Source organism: Elephantulus edwardii, unplaced genomic scaffold, assembly GCF_000299155.1.
Source record: "Elephantulus edwardii isolate Elephantulus edwardi_28Jun2011 unplaced genomic scaffold, EleEdw1.0 scaffold00049, whole genome shotgun sequence".
NCBI classification, from domain to species: domain Eukaryota; kingdom Metazoa; phylum Chordata; class Mammalia; order Macroscelidea; family Macroscelididae; genus Elephantulus; species Elephantulus edwardii.
In genome coordinates, this window is record NW_006399799.1 from 1,351,233 (window position 1) to 1,377,603 (window position 26,371).

General features: G+C 42.5%; 1 protein-coding gene across 1 annotated transcript in view; it reads right to left on the minus strand.

Annotated features, from left to right (window-relative positions):
• CSMD2 (CUB and Sushi multiple domains 2) overlaps positions 1 to 26,371 on the minus strand; it is a 972,861-nt gene that overhangs the window by 78,915 nt on the left and 867,575 nt on the right. The window contains 7 exon segments of the mRNA XM_006886423.1: positions 1,562 to 1,750; positions 5,370 to 5,516; positions 6,746 to 6,934; positions 11,374 to 11,487; positions 12,701 to 12,781; positions 21,657 to 21,802; positions 23,092 to 23,269. Of these exon segments, the coding sequence (XP_006886485.1) occupies positions 1,562 to 1,750; positions 5,370 to 5,516; positions 6,746 to 6,934; positions 11,374 to 11,487; positions 12,701 to 12,781; positions 21,657 to 21,802; positions 23,092 to 23,269 (1,044 nt within the window).

Sequence of the window (26,371 nt, forward strand, 5' to 3'; positions counted from 1 at the left end):
ACCGGTCTCTCCTCACAACATGTCCAAAGTATGTTAGACGGAGCCTCAGAATCCTTGCCTCCAAGGAGCCACCCGGTTTAACCCTTTCCAGGACAAACCTGTTTGTTTTTCTAGCAGTCCATGGGATGTACTAGGCAGCTAGTCTCTAAACAAAATACAGAGAGCTATTCTCTCCCAATTAAAGGGTGAGAAAAAACCCCAACAAAAATTAAACTCTGCCTTTGTATGATAGCTTCATCTCAGAGTGAAGCTTCTTTAATTCCAGGACGTAAGGGTTTTTATTCTGCAGCCCCACTATCTGCTCAATCAGCTGCATACTTAATTCAACTTTTTACACACAGGAGACAGCTGGTGGATCAAAATATTTGTATATAATACCCACAAAGGTAGCTGCATCTGCTCCTTGGGAAAAAAAAAATCAACACAGCCTTTTCATTTAAAACGTGAACAATCAAAGATCACTACATGTATGAAAAAACAACAAAACAACCCCAAAAAACCACAGAAGCATGAAAAAGAGAAGAAAGTAGGAAAAAATAAGTCCGCTTAGGAAACATTAAATACATAGTTGAAAAACTTCTGGTTGCTAATCTGTTGAGGAAGTTAAAGTGACATAATGCTTTCAACAAAATAGAATACTTTTAAAAAAATGAAAAGAAAAAAATAATGAAAAGAACAAGGAAGAGTTGCATTTAACAACAACAAAAAATTATAGGAATGCTTAAGTGAGCTTTAAATAGAAGGGTGAGAGGAAAAAAGTACATGAGAATTTCCAGAATATAGATCAAAGTCAAACAAACAAAATGACATAGACAGCAGCTGAAATGAAACACAAGAACTGAAGAGCAAGCTCAATCCAACAGGTCCAATTTCAGAGCTCCAGAGAGAAAAGACATAAAGGGGATGAAATTATCATCAACAAAACTCTCAGAACTTCCCTAAAAGTGACACAAGTCTTCAGATTCAACAGAATGACAGAAGAACCACTTACAGACATATTCTCAAGGAATTCTAGAAGGCTGACGACATAGAAAAGAACTTAAAATTATGAGAGAGAGGGTGAGAAAGAGAAGAGAAAATGGGACACTGATGGAGGAGTGTTGTTAGGAGAGGTGAAAGGCATCATGCTTGGAAAGGTGGAAGGTCGGTGAAAGAGAAGACCCTCAACCTGCGGCAATGGGCTCAAGTGTGTCAGGGATGATAAGGATAGTGCCGGATGGGGCAGGGTTCAGATCTGTTTTTTCTAGGGTGGTGATGAGTTGCACTTGACTTAAAGGCACCTAACAGCAATGTAACAACATGGAGGAGTGAGGTGCAGATGGTGCTTTCAACTCTGAGCTCCGCATTACCCTCCAGTTGTAGTCCTTCCTTCTTGTGTATTGTAGCGCTTCCTTACTGTTACATATTTCTGTTTACTTACCTGGATTCTCAATAAATTGCTGAAAGAATGGGTCAGTTATCAATTAGGAAACCCACCTTTGAAAGTGTTTAGTGTTGGGGTAAGTTCAGGATGTGAGTAGCATCCATAGCCACCGTCACCCCCTCCCTGCGTGCAGCTCACCTTGACAGAGGGGAATGGCCTCGCTCCAGAGGTAGTATCCTTGGGGGTGGCGGGTGCAAATGGCCATGCTGTGTCCCACCAAGCGGTAGCCGGCATTGCAGCCAAAATGGATGGAGCCTCCAGGCTGGGTGCTGGTCTGGCCCAGGATGAAGCCGTGGAGTGGAGCCCTGGGCAGGCTGCAGTAAGAGGCTAAACAACAAAGGGAGGCTCAGAGGACCATGTCAGCTGGTCTCTCACTCACATCCCTTCTCACTCCTCTGAGAGCCACGGCCTGTCTTCCCTGCACCAGGCCCACTTCTCATTAGAAAGGTGTAAGAGGTTTTACTGAAAAACAACCAGTCAGATTAGTCAAGATGAAACAAAACAAACAAAAACTGGTGCGAGATGGAAAGCAGAGTGCAGATCCTGGGAAAAACAATCACGGGAAGTAAAGGAGTATTTGCCCTGCTCGGGACCCTGCTCAACCTGGCCATTCTCTGCCACACAGATTACAGTGTGTACTGCTACACTTGTGTTGCAATAGGTGGTAAATATAACAAGACTGCCACCTGTACATATCCACTGGACTTGTGTGTCTACGTCAAAGCCGTTTCAAGACACTCATACTTTTGTTGGGAGATGTCAAACTGCATTTACCGGTATACTGCACAAAACATGGTGGAGCCTGAACCAGAGTCCAGGTGCTGGGAGAAAGACCTGTGTACTAGGGACGGTGCTGTGACTTTCCTAGGAAAAAATGTTCTTCTTGTGGTCTCACTATTGGCCATAGCTTCAAACCTATCTCTAAATATACACCAGAAGAGCTTCTTCTAAACGCCTCATTTTATTCTATTCCCCTTTATCTTGCCCTTGCACTTCTAAAGCTTCAGTTTTTCCCTGCAGATGGGATTGGAGAAGAATAAAAAGATCTCAGCAATTTGACCGAGATAGAAGACGTTGCGAGATTTTGGAGACCAGTCCTGGTCAGAAGGGAGGCCCCATCCAGTAGAAGACATGTAAGCATGAAGCATGGGTGACATGAGGACCTAGGTGACAGGCTTCCTCCTCTGTCTGCTCTTTTATGGACCAGATTTGCAGGGTCAGTGTGGGTAGGTTCTCAGCAAGGCTTGGTTGTTTTTCTTGGGCTTCCTTAGATGTAGTTAAATGGTATGTTCAGGATTTTAGTGTCTTCCTCAGATGGGCCCAGTACTGCTCTCTAGGACTGGTAATGGTCTAGATGCTTGGTTATCAGATGAGATGGTAGACTCTTAATGTAGACATTGGAATGACTGTTTCAACCAGGAAGGGAAGGAGGAAGGTAAGCTTTCTAGTTAGCAGGATACAGAAAGAACAGGTTTGTCCACAGAAGGGTTCCAATCACTGAAACATGAGTGGCTGCAAACGTTCCTAAATTTTATGGGGCTTTGCCTTCTTTCACTAGAAAAATTTAGGGTATGAATTAAGAACCTGTTAAAGCTGCTTTTCTCCTCCCTTTCTAATTCCCAGAATGAGCTATCTCAGAATAGCGATAGAGAAAAAAAAAAAATATTGTGGTGGTAAAAAAAAAAATCAACCACAAACAACCCAACCAATGCAAACCCAATTATATCAAGTATGAGGTCCCCTTTATGGCTTGAAAGCAGCACAGGTTGTTCAGCTAAGTTCAGGTTCATGAAACGAATTCAACTTCCAAAGTCAAGTCTCTCATTGTCATTGAGTCAACCAACTCTTAGTGGACCTTCCAGGGGGCTAGAAATGGAATGGGAGGAGCCTGGCCATCTTTCTCCTGTGTTGCTGCTGGTGGATTCAGCCACCAGAGAGGCGCTGACTTCCGGTTAGCGGCGCAATGCCTCACGGACTACGCCACCAGAGCTCCCTCAGCTCCCAAACTGATCAGGGAAAAAGAAATTTCAGAACCATGAGAGCAAAGTTTCTTTTTTATCTTGAGGTCTGGGAAACATCAGTGACTTGTCTAGTAATCATTCAGTTAATTAGGGATAGAGCTGGTCACTAAACCTGGCTCATGAGACAAACCCTGCCTCCTATGTGCACAGGATGTGGGATGGAGAATTTGGGGTGACTCTGTAGAGAAATAACTTCTGAGCAAAATCCATTCTTCACGGTTCCCCTCAGCTTCCTCTGGCTTACCTCCCCAGAAACCAAGGGTTCCCTAGGATTGTTGAACGGGTGGTCTTGGAAGTCAGTGACCCCATGAGAAGAGATTCAGGGAGACAAGTAGGACCTCAAACAGGTTCCAATTAGAAATTTCTCCCAAGCAGTGCTTAAAAAATAAGAAAAGCTGTGAAGACCCCTGAGCAGAAAGAAGTGCTGCTGGTGCTCTTTATTCTCTCACCATTTCCCTCGACAAAGCACTTCTGCCTTCAAGCTTACAAAACCCAGCTGTCAGCTTACTGGACCCTCCCTGTTTCAAAGTGGACTTCAAATCACTTATCACATTTTCTTTCTAACCACAGACAGTAATTCCTATGATGGGAGTTCACATAAATTGGATTGTCTTTACCTCATTTCATTTCCAGCGATATTCTTGTGACCTTTATAGATTGTCAACCTGGTCAGCTGTTTGACTGACCTGGCCTTTGATCTCATCCTGCCTACTTGATAAAGCTCAAAGAGGAGACGAGAGGCTCAGGGTTTAAAACAGAGCGCATTCTTTGCTGCTGGCCTAACAGTGTTAAGGATAGGATCACCTTTAGGCATTGATCTACTGTATATTACAGTTACATTTATCCAGAAGACAAATCTGAAGGTATGAGAAGCAGAAGAGAGTTTGTTGTAGTTGTTATGTGCGGTCGAGTCGCAAGCGACTCATAGCAACTCTATGTACAACAGCCCTAAATTCTGCTCTGTCCTGTGCCAATCTCACTGTCTCTGACACTCCCATCCCAATTATCCCAGTCACTGAATCAATCCACCTCATAGAGGGCCTTCCCCTCCTGTACTGTCCCTCCACCCTCCCAAGCATGATGTCCTTCTCCAAGGACCGGTCTCTCCTCACAACATGTCCAAAGTATGTTAGATGGAGCCTCAGAATCCTTGCCTCCAAGGAGCCACCCGGTTTAACCCTTTCCAGGATGAATCTGTTTGTTTTCCTAGCAGTCCATGGTATTCTCAATACTCTTCTCCAGCACCACAGCTCAAAGGCATCAATTCTCCATCTATCCTCCTTGGTCATTGTCCAACTCTCTGATGCATAACAAGTGATTGCGAAGACCATGGCCTGTATCAGACGCACCTTAGTCTCCAGAGAGACACCATTGCTCTTCAGTACTTTGGAGAGTTCCCTAACAGCAGACTTTCCCATGGCAATGCGCCTTTTAATTTCCTGGCTGCAGGTGCCAAGAGTGTTGACTGTGGAGCCAAGCAAACTAAAGCTGTGTACAATCTCAATCTCTTTACCATCCATCCTGATGCTGCCAATTGGTCCAGTGGTGAGAATCTTTGTCTTCTTGACATTGAGCTTGAATCCATATTGGAGGCTGCAGTCCTTGACCCTCTGCAGCAGGTGCTTCAGGTCCTCTTCAGTTTCAGCAAGCAGGGTTGTGTCATCTGCATAATGCAGATTGTTGCTAAATCGTCCACTAATCTTGACCCCACATTTCTACTCATAGAGCCCAGCCTCTCGGATAATCTGTTCTGCATATAGGTTGAAAAGGTTAAAAGGACGGAAAGAAGAGTTAAAAAGGAGGTGGGGAAAATACCAAAGCCGAGATTTTCCATCATGACCAGGAGACTACCCAGGGTTTATTTTGGAGTTCTGAGTGAGAAAGGTAGGGCTCTCCGGGGCTGTAGGTCTTTGTACTCCACTCACCTGAATACCGAATCTTGAAGCCTTTCCGATTGTAGGCATGGTCAGACGACCAGCGCAGATACACAGAGTTGCTTGAGCTGGTGACAATCAGGGGAGCTGAGTAATTCCCACTGAGGGCTTTCAACAGAGGACTTTGACCTGAAGGACCTGGGTGAGAAGAACACAGGATTACAAGCTATCACAGTTATCAACAATACTGGATAAGACCAGTTGCTGTCCAGTCAGTTCAAATTTATGGTCAATAGAGTTGTGACAGAATAAAACTGTGCTCAGTGATTGGGAAGTAGTTTTCCACATCTACCTACTGAGGCCCCTCTGTGTGAACTCCAACTCCAAGGTTTTGGTTAGTGGCCCAATGTGTGACTTTCTGTTACCCAGGGACTACTTTTGAAAGAACTATCTTGCTAATTTTCACTCTTAAAGTGAAGACTGAAAGTGGTCCAGAGCAATGTGAAATGGAAGTTCTTTATTTGGGGCCAGGCTCCAGCAGGTCCAGAGAAGTACCCTGGCCAAGTGTGCTGTGATCTAGATACTCCTGTAACTCGCCAGGTTGCCCTGATACCTCACCACTGCTCATGCATTTGTCCTCATGGCAGTGGGCGATGAATGCTCTCTACGATCAGCTAACAGGAGGAAAAATGCCGAGAAGGTTTGGCTTGGTGTATGCATTATGTCAGAAACAGCCTCTTGCTACAAAACCTTACTCAAGGGTGGTCCTAGAAGACAGTGGTGCATAGATAATGAACACTGCAGTGGAACAGCTGAAGAAAAGAACTGCTGAAAAGGGATATCTGATTAGGCATTATATGTATGACAACAGTCCAGAATATGAGGTACATTGCAGAGAGGACTGGGAGAGGGGGAGAAAGGTAGAAGGGAGGCAATTGTACAACAATGAATGGTGGTGGTTTTTTGGGTTTTTTTTAAAGGATGCAAACTGGGGGAGGGGAAAGGGAAATGGGGGGGAATATGCATTAAAGAATGAGTGAAAATACAAGTTTTCTGTAAACTTTTGTTAAAATCACAACTAAAAAGAAAACAAGACAGTGATGAAAGGAAATCCTCCCAGTGAGCAGCACATCTGGTCATGGAGTTTGTGTTCAGGAGAAAGTGGCCTGGTGTAAGAGTCTATGCGCCCAATGGACAGCAGTAAACAGCTGAGAAGGTTGCTCAGAGGCCTAGAGAGAGATTCAAAGTTCAAGGCACAGCCTAAAGAAGAAACCAGCGGATGGACTTATGTAAGTAGGCACCAAGTGAGAACCTTGGTATTGTCCCTTCCTGATCTGAGAAAGCATTCCTCAACCCCAAAGACGTCTTCGTGAAGGGGGGAGGCGTGTTCCTCTCTCTGTTCCACAAGGACCCCTGGGGTCACTTACCATCAAAGATCTCAAACTCGTCATACTCTTTCTCGCTAAGGAAGTACTCCACGGTGATGGAGATGTTGTAGTCAGGCTCCACCCTCACGAGCCACGAGCAGGTCTGGAACTGGGGGTAGCTGCCAGGATAGCTCTGGCTCAGGATCACGCCCGTGGAGTCCGTCAGGAGCTCATTTGTTGGGCAGTGCACTTGGTGAAAGAGAGACACAAGGTGCGTGAGATGGAGATGGAAGTAGAGCAAACACATTTACTTTCGTCTAGTGCAAGAGCCAAATACTGGATAACCAGTGTGTGAGCATCGCCACACAAGACCCAACACCCCTAGTTATACTGCTCCACAGAGTGAGCAAGGTGACCTCAGGTTCTGTGCCAGCATTACAGTCAGGCTGGGACTCCGGCCGGGCCAATTGTTTGGAATCTCATACTAGCGCAGGTGAGGGTTTTGGAGTAGGTGGCGATGCACATAAATAGTCCCTTTTTGCTTTGCTTTATTGTGCTCTATAGACACGGGTTTTGTTTTTTGTTTTTTTTTAAATGGCAGGCTTGTGGCAAGCTTGCATTTAGCAAGTCTGCTGGTGCCACTGTCTCACCATCATATGCCTCTTCATGTCTTTGGGCAGTACGTTGATAATTCTCTCAATGTTTCAAACTTTTGCTTAATACTGTACCCTTGCTGGATTACGGTATAGTGTAAATGCAACTTTTAGATGAACTGGGAGACTGAAAGCTTTGGCTTTGCGTGACTGACTTTACTGGGATGTTTGCTTTATTGCTGTGTTCTGGAACAGAACCCACAGTGTCTCTGAGATGCTGCTGCAAAGAGAGAGCAGAAAGCATCTCCGAATCCAAAAGAAGTTCATGTATAAAATAAGCTTGATTTGTAAAGAATGGGCAGAGCCCAAGTACATGAAATTGAATTTCTATATTTTGTGTCACTTTAAAAAAGACTACTGTGGTAATTATATAGCAAATGGTTTGCCACCTTCGCCATTTTTTCAGCAATCAATTACACTCACCCTGCTGTTATCGCCACTGTTCCCTTCCAAAATTTTCACATCACCTCAAGCAGAAACTCAGCACCTCTTCAACAAAATCTCCCACTGTCTCCTCTCTCCAATCCATAGAAAACCTACTATTAAGCCTTTGTCTCTATTTCTTTGCCTACACCAGGCATTTCATAGAAATGAAATCTATATATAGAATCATATAATGTTTATCCTTTTGTTTAAGACTAATTTCACTCAGCAGAGTGCTTTCCAGAGCCATCTATTTGGTAGTGTGTATCAGCATTTCATAGCTAAATATTGTACAGAGAGACCACATTTTATTCACCTATTCTTCTGTGGATGGACACTCTGGTTGTTTCCCACTTCTGGCTTACCCATATGGGATTTTGAGTCAAATATTCCAAGTACAGCCTGTCTTAATACCCATATATTTAAAAAAATTTTGACAAATACATTGGTAACAAAACATTTGTCATTTTAACATTTTCTTACACAGACCATTCAGTGATATTTATTATGTTCATCATTCTGTGCAAACCATCAACACTATCTGTTTCCAAATACTTCCATCACCCTTAACAGAAATTTATGTGGTTTTGAGCCACATAACATTATTACCTCTCTTTGTGTGATGGCCTCTCCAGCTCCAACACTGAAACGTAACACCTATCTTATTGTATTATGTGAAATAATAAGCACAAATGCAGCACAGTTGCTGAAAATTTAAGCCATCAATAAATGGTAACGCACAGAATTATCATACGACCCAGCAATTGCACTCCTAGATGTATTATGGCAGCTCTGTAAGCTCACACATCACACACTTGCGAATAGATTCCATCACAACAGTATCCACACTAGGCAAAAAGAGAGAGTAACCAGAATGTCTATCTACTCAGGAGTAGGAAAAACAAAAATTTAATATATTCATACAATGTAATATTATTTGACAGTAAAAAGGATTTAAGTACAGACACAAGCTACAGAAAACATCACTTATTATGGCTCTATCAGTGAGAAGTGCTCTGGTGGCCTAGTGGTTAAGGTGCTGCACTGCCAACACAAAGGCATGTGGTTTGAATGCACCAGCTGCTCCTCGAAAGATGGGTAATCTCACAGCCTCTGTAAACTGGCTGGAGGGTTAGCCATGGGCCAGTTCTAATGACTTGATGGCACAAAACCACAACAACATTACCAAGAAATATCCAGAACAAGCCAATCCATAAGGAGAGAAATTAGACTGATGGTTTACTAGGACTAGGGGTGCAGAGATTTGAAGGAAACAAAGACTGACTGCTAACAGGCTATTAGCTTCTTTTTGGGGTGATGAAATGTTCTAAGATGAACTGTGATGATGGTTGCAAAACATGATTACAAGAAAAACCACTGAATTGTACACTCTGCATGTGTAACTTGTGTGGCATGTCAATGATACTGCTACAGAAATGGTTGTTAAAGAACAGAGAAAAGTCCCAGCTGGAGAAACGAGGAGAAAGCATGGGACTAAAAGTAAAGCTGAGAGGGTGGGATCCAAGCAGACATAGAAACAGGGGCAGGGAGGAGAAACTGACCCTGAGTGAATCATGGGGGTTCTGGAACATTTGTGTGTGGGTGGATGAGCTCAAATGAAACCAACACATGGAGAATTTCCTAATGTATTGGGGCAGCTTAATTCTGGGGGTGTGGCTCCTCTCTTTCTCACGGTTGTTGTTGTTAGGTGTCATCAAGTTGGTATGGCTGATGGTGTCCCTATGAACAACAGACCCTGCACGACCTTCATGACGCCTGACACGCTCAAACCCCACTGTCCCAGTCACCATGTCGATCCGTCTTGTTGGTGATCTTCCTCTCCTCTCCCACCTTCCATCATTCCCAGCATGATGTCTTTTTCCAAGGACTGGTCTTGCCCCAAAGCATGCCCAACATTTGTCAGGTGGAATTTCACCAGCCTGTCTCTGAGGAGAACCCTGGTTGCACTTCTCTAAGACAGGCTTCTCACCAACCATCCTTATTCTGGATCCTCCCACTCTTGCTTTCCAAAAGGTCAGCTAACTGTTTGCACAGCCTAGTAGTATTACCACAACCATCACCACCGCCACCACTACCGCTACTAGCCGGGGGCTCTGGTGCCCTAGTGGCAAGAGTTGCGGTACAATCCTGAAGGCACACAGTTCGAATCCATCAGCTGCTCCATGGGGAAAGGATGGGCAATCTCCTCTGTGTCATTAACTGCCTCTGAAAACCCACTGGAGGGTCAGCTATGGGTTGGTTCCTACTCAATGGTGTACAACAACAACAACAACAACAACAACAACTGCTAGTAGTATTAGAGAGCACTGAACAATCACTAATTGACAGGTATTGTTCTAAAGTGTTTTACGTTCTAAAACTCTTGACATATATGAGAACTGCGTTCATTTTACAGATGTTAAAACTGAGGACAAGTACGTACTACGCCCGAGGTCAGCTGCCTAATGAGAGGAGAGTACTGTGGGGGTTTTTTCCCTACCAAAAAAACCATTTATTGTAAAATACAATTGAGATTTGGGAATTTTTGCTGCAGCAGAAATTCTACCTTTTTAATGTTATATTGTGCTAATAAAAATTATTTTATATTGGCTTGCAAACAAAATTCGTATACATAGTGTTTCACATGTTCCTTCAATCACATTGTGTTTCATACAATCATTCATATGTTTTGTTGTTGTTATGTGCCGTCGAGTTGCTTGCGACTAATAGCGACCCTATGTACAACAGCCCTAAACTCTGCTCTGTCCTGTGCCAATTGCACTGTCTCTGACACTCCCATCCCGATTAACCCAGTCACTGAATCAATCCACCTCATAGAGGGCCTTCCCCTCCTGCGCAGTCCCTCCACCCTCCCAAGCATGATGTCCTTCTCCAGGGACCGGTCTCTCCTCACTACATGTCCAAAGTCTGTTAGACGGAGCCTCAGAATCCTTGCCTCCAAGGAGCTACCCGGTTTAACCCTTTCCAGGATGAATCTGTTTGTTTTCCTAGCAGTCCATGGTATTCTCAATACTCTTCTCCAGCACCACAGCTCAAAGGCATCAATTCTCCTTCTGATCATTCATATACACTGTGTTTTATAAACGTAATCCCCATTGAATTATGCCCACCATTACCTTGTCTTTTCAGGTTGTTTTTTACCTTAGTTGGGACAATTTGATGAACAAGTCCCTCGTCTGTCAAGATATTATACAGGAGTGGGGACAACTGCCCTCTCAGCTGTCTAGTTTACTCTATTAATTTTGAGAGGATTTACACTCAAGTAAGGCAAGGTTGGTCAGTGTATGAGCCCCCTTATCCCCAAGATTACAATACTCCTTCCTTCTAATGAATTATCAGTGCTAAATTCTCAAGGAATGCACAGGTTGGAAAAAAGAAGAAATAAATACGGCTGGTTTGACCAATTCATAGCCTCAGGTCTAAGAACAGGTTTAGAGGTCAGTCACATGCTCTTCAACAGCCACCAAGTGACTTTGCACTTAATGAGGCAGACACTAAGCTAATGGTTAGCTGGTGTGCTTAAGAGGAGCAAAACATGGGCTCTAAGAATAAAGCCCCAGGCCCACTATGAACGCGGCTCAGTGCCAGTACCTTCACATATTGGGGGTGGGCCTTCAAACTGCAAGTAAGTCCCAAGTTTGCAAGTCAGAATTTCACTCCCCACCAAGGAAAAGCCTGGGAGGCACCTGTAGCGCACAATGTCACCTGTCAAAGATATAAGAGAAGCAGACAAGAAGAATTAATATGTAAATTCATTACATATTAGTAAAGAGACACAAGTAAGCGTGTGCTTACTTTGCCAGTTAGGCAACCTGTCCTGAGGATGAGAGTCCTCTGGAGAAGTCAGGCAGACTTGATGGGACACCCTTTCGTACCTTGAACATACTTCCTGGCAATGCTCTAAGTGGCAGACTAGGAGTCATGCCTGGTTGAGACCTAAGTAACTAACTCTTCTTTACTCAAATGACCCAAACAGTTGGCACCCTTTCACAGGCAGGCCTCAGCTGGGTGCAGGAATATTTTCTTATTCTAGAATTGTTTTATATAGTTTTGCACAGATTTCTTTCCCAAAACATACTGACTTTAATCACAAAAGCAAACCGCTTTCTGAGCTAAGGGTAAGAGGAAGGGTTTATTTGACCAGCAATCCCACTACTCGGTATATACCCCAAGGAAGCAACAGCTGCAACATAAAATGACATATTCACATTGATATCTACCACAGTATTATTTATAAAACAAAGAGATGGAAGCAACCCAAGTGCCCATCAGTAGACAAACGGATGAAGAAACGATGGTACATTCACATAATGGAGTCCTATTCTCCAAACACGGTATAATGTGGGTGAATCTAGAGGACATTATGCTGAGTGAAATAAATCAGTCACAAAATGACAAATATTGTATAAGACCATGATAATAAGCTTAAGGTTTCCAGAACAATTCTTGGATGATTTCTAGGGATGGGAAGGGAGGGGAGAGCAGTAAAAATGAGTAAGTAGGTAATCGATGTCTAACAAGATGAGAGAAGGGGTGGGAAGGGCAATCAATACTCCATAAGGGGATGGTCAGACATTGGGGGTACTGTAATTAATATAAAACAAGTCGTAAAACGACTGAATGACAAACTAACACGCTTTGTAAACTTTCACACAAATAACAACTGAAAAAAGAAAAGAAAAAGAGAAAAAAAGGAAGTATATATTTTGAGTACAAACTTGCTTGACAGAATACCCACTCCCTCGCACTGAGCTTAAGGCTTCTCTCCACAGACTGAAGAGAGGTGAGCCATCTCCCTCTCCACCCAAGAGTTCAAGGGCTGGATGGCTTGGAAGGCAGCGGCACCTATGCTGACGAGTAAAGGGTCATCATGAGTTGGAATTTCCTAGGAGGCAACTTTCCCCCCTTCCTTCCTTACCTATGTTGAATTCTTCATTCTCTGTGACAACTTCGGCATTGGGGAGAATGGTTGGAGGAGGACATTTGGTGAGTGGATAAGCTGGAAAGATAAAAAAAGGAAAAGTCAGTGTAAGAACACCATTTGTATAATCAGGCACTTAGTTATTTAATTCTTCACTTTCTCATCCCATTCACTGCACAGGGAGCTCTGGTGGTTTAATGGAAAGGAGTTGTGCTACCAACTCAAAAGTACTTAGCTCGAATCTACCCTCTGTTCTGAGGGAGAAAGAAGGACAATCTTCTACAGCCTTTGCAAACCCGCTAGAGGGTCGGCTATGAGTTGATTCTGATGTGATGGTATGGACAACATTCACTACACAACAAATATTAACTCGCACAGGGTAAGTTAAGACAAGTATTATTCTTCGTATCTGTTGTTATCTCTTGTTTGTCTTTGATGCAAAACTCGGAAACCACATGTTTAAACTAATAAGGAAGAAGACAGTGAGATGGATGATAGCACAAGGGGAGGGGAGGGAACACTGGGCACCTACTGTGTGTCAGGCACTTCCACACCAGGCATGTTTAATTCTTATTTTCTTTTTAGTGGAGTGTTTTTTTTTTAAAATAATTTTAATGAATGTTTACAGAGACTTAGGGTTTCTAGTCATTCATTGTTGTGCTTTTTTCCCTGTCTACGTCCTCTACCCCAATTTGCTCTTCTCTTTTAAAAAGAAAAGAAAAATTCTTTCATTGTTATACAATATCTCCCCCTAAGTCCACTCACTCCACAGCCTTCATTCTGGGCTCCTGTCATGATAATAATACCTAATCATATATCCCTTTTAAACAGTTCTCTCCCTCATCTGTTTCAATGCTGCAGTATACATTATTTATCCCCTCTTTCTCAGTCTTCCCTCAACCCCGATGTCAGTCCCATTTTACAACAGAGGTCCTATGCAGTATTTGTCCTTTTGTGATGGAGATATTTCACCCAGCATTTGTATATTTCACGAGTTCCTTGTTTTTCAGTGCAGTGTAGTATTCCATTGTGTAAATATACCAGAGCTTCTCTAGCCATTCATTTGTTGATGGGCACTTTGGGTTGTTTCCAACTCCAGGCACATTAAATTCTTACATCTCCCTGTGGAGTGCCTCCTAAATCGTGTGCTTAGGAGGAAGCTAACATTCTGAAAGGTCATATAGGGAGTTAGGTGGCACAGGCAGGATTTGAATCCAGGTCTGGCTGCCTCCCATTCCGAGTCTTCCACTCCATAGCCTCTAAATACTGTGTGTGCCTTATGTGAGCACCCCCACAGAAGTCAGCTTGCTCACCTCCTGACCTTAGGCCAAACACTCTGGTTCCAGTGGATTGTCTGAACTGGAATGCATCCCGCAGCGCAGAGGGCGGATGGTACTCATTTGGCTGTGGGGCGGCGTTACCAGGCAGAGTTCAGTGTGGGCTCAACACTTGGCTTTTATTCCTTACCTGGCATACAGCTAAGTGCTAAAAAATGTTAGCTGGCACCACAGTCACCACTGTTGTTACTATTATTTAAAAAAATACACAAAAGCCTGAACCTCTTCTTTTAAAAATGGATTTTTTTTAAAAAAAATGACAAATGTAATCCATTATAATAAAATCTGAGATTTTTGGTGAAAACACAAAATATTTAAGCATCAGTGATTAGAGATGATCACTGTTAACCCTTTATTATAAATTCTTAAGAGTTCTTTGTATATATATTCTTATCTTACAAAATTTGCACCATACATTTTATAATTCATATTGATCCTGTGCACTTACATAATATATTGCCAGAATTTCTCTTTTAATTATACTGTTCCAAAAATATGACAGAACGACACGGAAGGATTTCATTATATGGACCGATTATAATTCATTTTACAGATATTCTGATGTTAACCATTTAGCTTTCCAAAGTTTGGCAAATTAAAAGAAAATGGAGAAGAACATCCTTATGTATGCACCTTTGGGCATTTCTGTATCTTCTCTTTCTTAAAAAAAAAACCACCTCACAAAACTAGAAATGATTAAAGTTTATGACCTTTCTGAAGAACAAGCATCCCCTGCTAAATGTCAGGAATCCATTCCCGAAAACCAGATGTTCTGTGTAAAGATGATGGCTGCAGCCTATTTCCCTTTATTTTAAATTGGAAAAATTTATAATGCATTATATGTCACACACAAACCTCAAAAGTAATTTAAAACTAGATACTGTGGTTTCTGCTTCCTCTCTTCTTTCTCTTTTTCTATATATGCTAACATCTCATGTGGATGTTTGGAAGTAGTGGGTGGGCTCAAACCGCTGCCAAAGACTTTTAACTATTGTGCCTCCAGGGCTCTTGAATGTGATACATGCTTGCATTTGGGTCTCCAGAAAAATTCATTCTGATGTATCCCATCAGCAGTATGACAGTTTCTCCAACACTGAGTGCAGATATTTTTTTTTCCCCTGTGCACTTCATGTAATGATTCTCTTTTAAGGGGTTAATAGCATTAGGTGCTGATGACACAGAGTAAGTAAAGCAGACTAGGTCCTTGCTGTCACAGAACTGAGACGCACAGTGGGGAGAGAGTCATCGATTTTAATCTTTGTCAATTTGATAAACGTATAAGGTGGTTATATTTTCTTTTAATTGGCATTTGAAAGTCTGTTAGGTTAAACATTTTCATATGCTACCAGACAACTTGTATTTATTTCTCTATTTAATTGTCTGAATCCTTTGCCCTTATTTTCCATTTGAAGAATTCTGAATATTTAGGATTGACCTTTGCTTGTTAAATATATTTTCATAGTTTATGGTACTTCATGGTTTGAAGAAGCATTAAATTTTTATTTAGTTAAACTATCAGTGTTTTACTTTATAGGTTTTCTCCGTACACCTTCCATTCCCAGCCTCAGGGTAACCTTTAAAACTTCTAAGACACACTTAATGTTTCTAGAAAAGATCAATAATAATAATATCTCTGCTTAAATACAGCCTGAGAATTTTATATTTTGTGGTTACTATTTTGTTTGGGATCATTTTCTACTTCATCTTTAAAAGTACTGTGAAACTCTGCTTGATGCTAAAAGCTATGGAATACTGAGAAGTAACAACATAAAACTGCTGGAATTCCTTTACCTAGACACAACCATTGTTAATGTTTTGGTGTATTTTCTTCTAATTTTAATAGACACACACACACTCTGTCATTATATTGATGGAATTATACTGTACCTGCTCTGTTATGAGAACTCTAAGGGTGAGATACACTTAACACTCTTCAGTTTGTCCCTCATATCCTTCCTTCCCATAGGGATGGGTACCAATGTGGTTTAAGCCAGATTAACTGGTAGGTGGGAGTTGCTTTATTTTAAGACTCCAGTCAGCTCAGCAACGGCCACTGTGAGCAATTGTATATCGCATTCTTTCTTATAGCATTTTCTTCTGTTTCCAGTGAAGGTTTATACAATGGTTTAGATTTCCACTAAACAATTTCTGCACAGGTTGGTTGTTGATGTTGGTCGAATTTTTTCACATCTCATTACTTCCATTCCAGTTTTTGTTTTGTTGTACCCTTTTTGTTACAGACTGAATTAGATCCTTTCAAAACATGTGTTGTAAGTCCTATGACTACAAAATAGAAAGTACTTAGGCTGGATTTAAGAAAAACTTTCTTTTTATTGATGTTTTCTAGAAAAGGAAATGTCTTAGATTTAAGTGGTCTGTTGGCCTAGGGGTAAGAAGCTGCTCTGCAATCCTATAGCCATGTGGTTCGAATCCACCAGCGGCTCTGTGGAAGAAGGATGGGCAATCTCTTTCTGTGTGATTTATTGCCTCTGAAAACCTACCGGAAGGTGAGACTATGTGTTTGTTCTAACTCGATGGCACTCACCATATCCATTATAGTTGTGTTTTGTTATATGCCCTTTTTTGTTATGGATTGAAAGTTGTAAATTCTGCAACTGAGGTAGCTCTGGTGACACTCAGGCTGTTATTTAAGTAGAGATTTCCTTTTAGTGATATTTTCTAGAAAATTAATAATATCTTAGAAGATTTAAAGGCTACCCTGAGACTGAAAATGTAAGGTAAAACCAATTTTAGACAAAACCAAAAACTCATACAAACTTTAAAGGAAAACACTGACTATCAAAATGAAAATCTAATACCTCTACAAACCATAAACTTACATATTGTTATGTCCTGTCTTGTAGGAACTGACTCATAGCTGATAGCTGACCCTCTAGTGGGTTTTCAAAGACAATACATCACACAGGAGGAGACTGCCTATCTTTCTATCAAGGATCAGATCGTGGATTAGAAACATGTGCCCTTGGGTTGGTTTCTGACCCAGTACACCATGAGAACTCCCTTTAAAGTGTCATAAATTATGAAGGTCTATTTAGCAACCAAAGGCCAATCCTGAATATTCCAAGAGTACTTTATGGCTCTGGATGCAAGCTGGTAGCATGTTTCACTCTCCACCATTAAACCAAAGGCTGAGAGTCTCAGGCAATGAGAATCCACCAGCAGCTCTGAAGGGAAAGAGGAACAGTCTGCCACCACTAAGAGCCAGATTCTCAAAACCTGATGGAGGGTCACTGTGAGTAAGAACCAACTGCATGGCAATGAGTTTGATTTTTGGTATTGTTTTTGTTGCTAGGTGTCCGCAAGTGGAATACTGCTCATAGAAATCCTATGAACAATGGATCTGAACCCTGCCCTGTGCTATGCCAACTTCCACTGCTACAATTATTATGTCAAACTGTCCTGATAAGGATCTTCGTCGCTTTTGCTGACCCTCCACACCCTCTCAGGCATAATTACCTTTTCCAAGGATTGGACCTTCCTAACAACATTTCCACAGTATGTAAGAGGAAGGTTTACCAACTTTGTCTTTAAGGAACACCCCTGCTGCACATTATCCAAGACATAACTGTTTGTTCTGTTGGCAGTCCATGGGATATTCAGTATTTTTCTTCAACACTACAACTCAAAAACATCAATTCTTCTTCTGTCATCCTTAGTTATCGTCAGTTTTCAGATGCATAGCAAGTAACGGAAAACATCATGTCTTAAATCAGGTGCACCTTAGTCTTTAAAGGGATCCCATAACACCTTGGAGAGGTCCTTGACAGCAGATTTTTTCCCAATGAAACATATCTTTTAATTTCTTGACTGCTGGTACCAAGGGTGTTTGTAGATCCAAGCAAGATGAAACCATTGACAAGTTCAATCTTTTCTCTATCATGATTGTGCCTATTGGCCCAGAGGTGAGGATTTTATTCTTCTTGATGTTGAGATGTAATCCACATCGAAGGCTGTAGTCTTTGATCTTCTGTAGTTAGTGTTTTAAGTCCTCATCGCTTTCAGGAAGCAAGGTTGTGTGGCCTGCATAATGCAGGTTGTTGAAGAGTCTTCCTCAGGTCCAGATGCCACATTCTTCTTCATAAAGTTCAGCTTCTCAGATAATTTTCTCAGTGTAATACACATTGAATAGACATAAAGAAAGGATACAACAGTGATACACAGCTTTCTTGATTGTAAATTACACAGTGTTCCCTTGCTCAACAGCTTCTTGGTCTAAGTATAGGTTTTGCATGAGTACAATTGAGTGTTCTGGGATTTTTATTCTTCTCAATGTTAGCTATAGTTTGTGATCACTCACATAGTCAAATGACTATACAGGGTCATTAAAACACAAATAGGCATTCTTCTGGCATTCTCTGCTTTCAGCCAGGATCCACCTGACATCAGTAATGATATTCCTGGTACTATGGCCTCTTCTAAACCCAGCGTGAACTTGTGGCAGTTCTGTCAATGCACTGTTTTATCCATTTTGGATGATCTTCAGCAAGATTTTACTTCCATGTGATATTATATAGTTTGATAATTTTCACATCTGTTGGGCCATCTTTCTTGGGAATAGGAATAGATATTGATCTCTTCCAGTCAGTTGGCCAAGTATCTATCCTTCAAATTTCTGGACACAGATTGGTGAACACATTCAGGGCTGCATCTGATAGCTGAAACATGTCAACTGGTATCCCATCAATCCTATCAGTTTGCTAATGCCTCAGTATCACTAAGGTGTGCCTGATCCAAGCCATGATCTTCACAATTATTTGTTATGCATCAGACAACTGGACAGTGACCAAGGATGACAGAAGAATTGATGCCTTTGTGTTGTGATACTGAAAGAGTATTAAACATACCATGGACTGCCAAGAGAACTTACAGGTATGTTCTGGAGAAGGTGAAACCAAGCTGTTCCTTGGATGTAAGGACTTTGGAGCTCCATCTCACATACTTTGGGCATGTTACCAGGAGGAACCAGTCCCAGGAGAAGATATCATACTTGGAAGGGTGGAAAGACAGTGCCGGAGAGAAAGACCCCCGATGACATGAATTTACACAGTAACTGGGGTAATGAGGATAGGGTTGCCATGAGTTGCAGTCAACTTGACGGCATATACAACATCAACAATAACAGTGCCAACTGAACTTCTTCCTTCACCACCATTGGTTCTTTATCATATGCTACTTCCTGAGATGGATTGTGTCAGGCAATTCTTTTTTGAACAGTGACTCTGTGGATATAGGTTGTTGCATGTGTTGTTATAGAGTTGGCCATGATACACAGTGACCCTATGAACAATGGCTCTGAATCCGGCCCTAGCCTGAGCCAATCTCACTGCCTCTGACTCACTTGACCCCCTTGCCACAGCCACTGTGTCAATCCATCTCATTCAGAGTCTTACTCTCATGTGCTGACCCTTCTACTCACCCAAGCATGAAGTCTTTTTCCAAGAATGGCCCCTCCCGACAAAATGCCCCAAGTGTGTGAGCAGGAGCTTTAAAATCCTTGTTTCCAAGAAGGAACCTGGTTTCATTTTCTTCAGGACAGTCATGTTTGTTCTCTTAGCACTCCATGGTTTAACACTCTTCTGCAGCACCAGAATGCAAAGGCATCAACAACCTGTGTTATGCAGATAATTCAACCTTGCTCGCTGAAACTGAGGAGGACTTGAAGCACTTGCTGCAGATCAAGAACTGCAGTCTTCAATAAAGATTGTATTATAATATTAAGAAAACAAAAATTCACACCACTAGTGGCCTAGTTAGGCAAGAAGCTGCACTGCAATTTCAAAGCACACAGTTCGAATCCACCAGCTGCTCTGTCGAAGAAGGCTGCGCAATCTCCTCTCGTGCAATTAACTGCCTCTGAAAACCCGCTGGAAGGTCAGCTATGGGTCAGTTCTGACTCAACAATACACAACAACAACAGGGTCAATAGGTGGCATCAGGATAGATAGGGTGGGGGGGAACTCCTGAGGTTGTTAATGATTTCATCTTGCTTGGGTCCACATGCAACACCCTCGGTCAAAAGAGTTGCATTGGGAAAATCTGCTATCAAGAGCCTCTTAAGAGTGCTAAAGAGCAATGATGTCAGACTAAAGACTAAGGTATGCCTGATACAGGCCATTATATTCTCAACATGGTTGTTCTTCGGTAGTTCCAAATATATTCCATAGTCTTCGCTACATTCTTTGTCAACAACAGTTTAAACGCATCACTTCTTCTATCTTCGCTCTTCACTGTCCAGCATACAAAGCAAATGAAGAGACTTATAATTTGAATCTTATCCACGGGGTGAGAGGTGTGCCCACCAAAAGGGCCATGGGACCTGAGGGCACCAAGGGGGGGGGGGTGAAGGCTCATCTCCTATGTCCTGCTCATCTTGAGGGGATGGTGGGCAGAACTGTCTATACTTTTTATATTACTATTTCTTTCTAACTCTTCCAGTGACTATATTATAATCTCTTCTGAAGGCTAAAACTGGGTGTGTTCAAGTGTCTATAAAGGCACATATAATATAACAGCACCAGATACTGCTACTGAGAAAATTTAATTCTGTTCACATTTCTATCCATGTAATTTAGACAAAGCCTTTCTTGGGCATCTGTTTGGTATTTGTGAAATGGAAGTAAACATTTTTGCCTTATTTGTTCACAGAACTCCAAACCATTTGCTGTGAGCTGAATACAACTCATGATGACCCCATGGTTGTCAGGGTAGAGGGTTTTCAATGGCTGGATTTTTTGAAAGTAGATCACCAGGACTTTTCTCTGAGGTACCTCTGAGTAGAGCTGAGTTGCCAGCATTTTGGTTAGCCTCCAAGTACATTACTGTTAACACCACCTAAGGGCATTCACAGAATTCTTTAAGGTCACAAACTTCAAACATCTTATTTGACAGAATGTGTCAAGTGGGGAAGGAATCTGTTAAAAAATCATACACCCAGTTCAAGGTAAAACCAAAAATAAAGTCCAACTTCCATGATTTCCAGCTCAAATATGTATAATACTGTGTACATTTTAAGTTGGTAGGATTATTCTACATATGGCTACAAGCCCATAGAAAACTTTCTATACATTGTCTGTGCACTGTCCACCAGAATAAACAAGAGGAAATAATTTCCAGGTCCATTAACTTGGACTCTTAGAATACAGATTGTTGAGACAGACAAAATTAACTTGGATCATTCCTGTCCCTCTTTCTATCTGCAATCTCCGAGCACAAATTGTCCTGTCCTCACTGTGATGTTGAAAGTGGTATTCAGAGTCCTTCAGGTGGAGAGATTTCTAAGAAGGTGTTAAGATGGGACAAATTAAGTGACAGCTCAGCCAGTGTACCGATGTGAAAAAGCAAGACGGGCAGCCTCATCCTGGTGTATTTGAGCTTGGATGTGGCCTCAAGGATCTGCCTAGAGCGCCTCTCTTCCTTGGTCATGGAGAAGAGCAGGTGAGCTGAGAATTATGGAACCCTAGGCAGAGAGCATTCACATACATTGATACATCTAGTTCATCCAAAGTTACATCCTAGTGGACGGAAGGGCCAGGAGTCTAGTCCAGCCTTTATATGAGAGCTTGACTCTGTACACCAGGCCAGGTTTCAATACTGACCAGAGAAGGCTAAGGCGAAGATCCCACCCATGGCTGCGTCATGGTGAAACTTGAGCAGGACCTGGTTGGATGAGCTGTATAGAGTTTTCTTAGCCAAGTTACGGGTGAAGATTCCAAGCTGTGGAGCTGTCTGCTGTGGCCCATCCCTGCATGGGGGAAGGGAATAAAGGTTCTGGTAAGTCACAAGTCACCAAGGTTGCCTACGCCATCACCGACCACCTAGTGTAGGTACCTGTGATTACTCCTGTGTCAACTCTCTCTTCCTTCAGTGTCCTAACACTTTTGTCTGATTTTTCCCAACAGGCTTCAATAAAAGGAATGGAATTGTGTTGATGTCTCTCCTTATCATATATCTAATCTCCCCAAATAAGCTCCTGGTACAAAGCTTTCAGTCAAGAAGTAGGTATCCTGGAGCAAAGCTAGGGCAGGGCTGGAGAAAAGGTACTGGAAGAGCTCATGCTGATATCCATGCCTTTCCTTGTTCCTGAAGAAGCACGTGCACATGTGCGCGCGCACACACTCCCACACCCCCACCCCCACCCCTATACTGTCTTTTAGTCTCCTTCTTGGGATAATATCTAGTCTTTCCTACCTGTTCCAAGGTACTATCTGTAAATTAATCTAGGGCAGTGGGGTTAATGTTATTCAGGCCTGGGAATTTTGGAAGGAAAACACGATTACTTTATGTAATGGTCACTCTCAAAATGGCAGTAACTTCTAACCAAAGGAATCTCAAAGTCATCTTTTTGACCAAAAACCCAGTGGTTCAGGAGAAATTGTTAAAAAAGACATGCATTTAATAATTTATAATTTATGAAAATAGTAACCCATAGTCTTATTTTAAAATGAATTCAATCTAGTCTAACAAAACCTTGTTAGCTTCCAGTTTGGTAGCTTCTAGTCAGTGGGGCTATTTACATTTAAATTAAAATAAGTCTAAAATAAGCTCCACAGTTTCTATATTCAAGTACTAGTTAGCCAGTGACTGTTATATTGAGCAGCACAGAGAGAAAACATTTTCATCGCTGCAGAACGTTTGGTGGGGCAGCACAAATTCACAGCTATTCATGTACAGGAAATGACCAGTGGGGATTCATGAAATTCCACCCTAAAGTAGTAGCTTATCCTTAATAAATGCAGAAGTTGAGATTAGACTCTGCCAATACCAGAACAGTCTTTACATCCACCCCATCCCCATTCACATGCCCACAGGCACTTTTGTCGATCTTTCAGAAGGACCTAGATCCCAGGCTGGGAACCACCACCCTCTCTCAAGAGTCAAAAGAGAGCACTGTCCATGTCTTTTTGAAATCCAGGAGGCTGGCATCTATTTTAGGTACATTCACCTCTTGGTTTTCTGCAAAAACAGACGGATAACCCACTTCAGAACCCAGCTAACTTTATAATTGACTATTGACAAGCCACCTGGTCTTACCAGACAGTGATGAAGTCTCCGGTGGGTTCTGTCTGCAGTAGGCTGAGGTTGAGGCGGATGCCATGACCAATGGACACGGTGATCAGCCAAACACAGTCCTGGGAGCTGGTGTACGGACTGGGGAAACCCGGGGAGTACACAGTGCCATTGGGAGAGGTGATGTCCCCACCACAGGGGACTGCCAGCAAGGAGACACAAACACACGGATGAGTGCTGGAAATCATCTGAGAATTCAGATCACTTCTCAGTGAACTCCTAATTACCAGGCTAACTTCCTCAGCTCTAGGAGGTCAGGTGAGATGGGAGGAGGAGACTGGGTTGAGGGTTGCCATGCCTGACTCAGCACATCAATCTCAACACACCACACCACCCCATCCCACCCCACCCAACGCCCCGTCTGGCTTTCTTATCTTCACAGCAGGCACTGCAGGTGCCTCCGTGGGCTTGTCTTAACTCCAAAAGTCTCTGCAAAAAGGAATGACACACTGAAGTGGGCCCCTTTCCCCCTAGGTACGGAGTGGGTGTAAGGATCAGAGCTGCAGTACTTGGGCTGAGAAAAATGAAGTAATTATTTAAGTACTTCTTTGATTCTTCCCCCACCCCCCCAAAAAATTTGCTTTTCTGAAAACAGTACTTTTGATCTTGACTTAAGAGCTGGAGATTCTTGAAGTGAGATTCAGATTGGGTTCAAATCATTGTGGTCTAGTTAGTTTGTGTCTCTGCTTCTTTATTTGTGAAACAGGACTAAGACTCACGAGGATTGTGGTGATGATTACATGAAGCGATGTATGTAAAATGTTCAGCCCAATATCCTGCTCACAGAGGAGACATTTGCTACATAGATTCCACACACCCCCTTTCTTCCTTGTTCCCCAAAGCAATACCTAATTTAAAATTTATTCTGATCCAGGCTTGAGATGAGAGAACATAGAGGTCTTGAAGTATCCATGGTATTTGGACTTAGTCATCAGGGAGCAATATAAACCGATTCTGAGCAGAAACATTCTGAACTGGAATAATGAGTGTATTTGGTCAGAGTGGGCATCAAGTAGATATCCACACGGAAGGCTGATCTGACAAAGGAGAAAAATCTCAGCTGCCTCTAAGCACAGGACAGAAGTCCTGTGGAGGTAAATATGCCCCGAAAGTGACAACCATGAGCTTGCCATCCTTCCTACCATTCCAGACATATATACTCAGTACTGAACTTGCCATAGGCACTAGAAAGACAGTAGGAAGCAAGGATACTCCATGGCACTTCAGTAAACTGGGAATACAGGCAAACATATGCCATCAATAAATAAGGACAACAGAAGAATGACTGACGTCTTGGAGCTGTGGTGCTGGAGAAGAGCACTGAACATCCCGTGGATGGCCAAAGGAACAAACAAATACTTCTTGGAGAGGATGCAGCCAGAGTGCTCTTTGGAGGCAAGAATGATGAGTTTCACATCACATATTTTGTGCATGTTGCTATGAGAGACTATTCCTTGGAGAAAGACATGATTCTAGGAAAGGTGGAGGGTCGGTGAAGGAGAGGGAGACCCTCAACTAGATGGATTGATGTAGTGACCGTTACAATGGGTTCTTGTGTGTCAGGAAGTGTGAGGATGGTGCAGGACAGAACAGGGTTCAGATCTTTTGTTCACAGGATCGTTATGAGTCATACTTGACTCGATGGCACCTAACAACTATCTGTCAAAAGCACAAATGCCTTTGTCTTGAAGAAAGCACAGGGTGCTCCTTAGAGGCCGGGATGGTATGGCTGTCTTTCACAAATTTGGGGCATGTTGTTAGGAGGGCTGGTCTTTGGAAAAAAAACATCATACTTGGAAAGGTGGACAGTCAGCATAGGAGAGGAAGACTCTTGACGAGATGGATCGACACAATGACTGTAGTCATGTCATTGTTGTTAGGTGCCGTAGAGTCGAGTACAACTCATAGTGACCCTATCACCAGTAGATCTGAACCCTGTCCTACACTGTGCAATCCTTATACTTCCTGACACACAAGAGTACACTGTGGCAATCACTGTGTGTATTTTAGAGATGACAGAGACGGCACAGGCTAGGGCAAGGTTCAGATCTATTGTTTAGAGAGTTGTTATGAATCACAGTCAACTTGACGACCTCTAACAACAACAACAACAACAACAACGTATATCATCCATAACAAAGCGTGGAGCTTGTATTTGCGGCATCCCCTACTTAGTCTTGTGAGGGAGCGAAGGATTCCTGAAAGAATTCACCATCTAGAACCTCACAGTGAGGAAGTCTGAGGTCAACCAGGGCTAAGTGGGCAAAGTAGGATGAAGAAAATTGTCGCATGTAGATGGATAACCTGTGCTAAGAAGCAGAGAGAGACAAGAGAATGTGGCCTATATGGCACATTAAAAGCATTTCAGTTTAGCTTGACTATAAAATCTGTGGGAGCTAAGAATAAGGGGCCACATCCTGAGGGGATACGGCAAGTTAGGTTGCAGAATTTACCCTGGAGAGGAGGCTGCTGTTATAGCTTCTGAGCCAGCAAATCTGAGATGCATATCGGGGTTGTGGAAGTTCACTCTCCCTACATTGTGGAGAATGGAAAAGGAGCGTAAGGGTGGGAGACCAGTGAGGACAACTGTCTAAGAAATGGTCTAGATTCAGGCAGACACAATGGAGAGGGAGAAGTGGATGCACTGATAGAGTGTAGATTAACAGAGCTGGTGTATAGTTACTTCAAGGGAGAAGGATGAGCAATCTTCTGGTCATTTACAGCTTCTGAAAATCCCCTAGAGGCTCAGCTAGGAGTTAGTTCCAACTGAATGGCAATGAGTTTTTGAGTGCTGTGTATGCGTGGAGTCCCTATATGGTGCAACTGATTAAAGGACTTAGTTGCTTTGACAGGTTTGGGTCTACCCAGAGGCATCTGGGGGAAAAAAATAATTGGGGAAAACCCAGCTATTGAGAGAACTCAATGGAGCAAAGGTCACAGGTCTTGTCTGACACACATGGGGCTGCCAAGAGTTGAAACAGACTCAGTGACAACTGTTGTTTTTTTCTTTTATTCGTTTTTGTTTCCCCTTCTGGTGTATATGGAAGGTAAATGAGAGCGAGGCCCTGAAGCTGATGTCACCAGCTGGCCAGAGGGGCTTTTCAATCAGAAAGGATTATCTTCCCCTGAAAAAAGACCTCTTGAAGGCCACAGTTAGAAAGAGCTAGACAATGAAGGAGAGTTGGCCAATGTGCCTGAAAATTTATGGAAACGATGGATAAACATTCATTACATTGAGCACTGA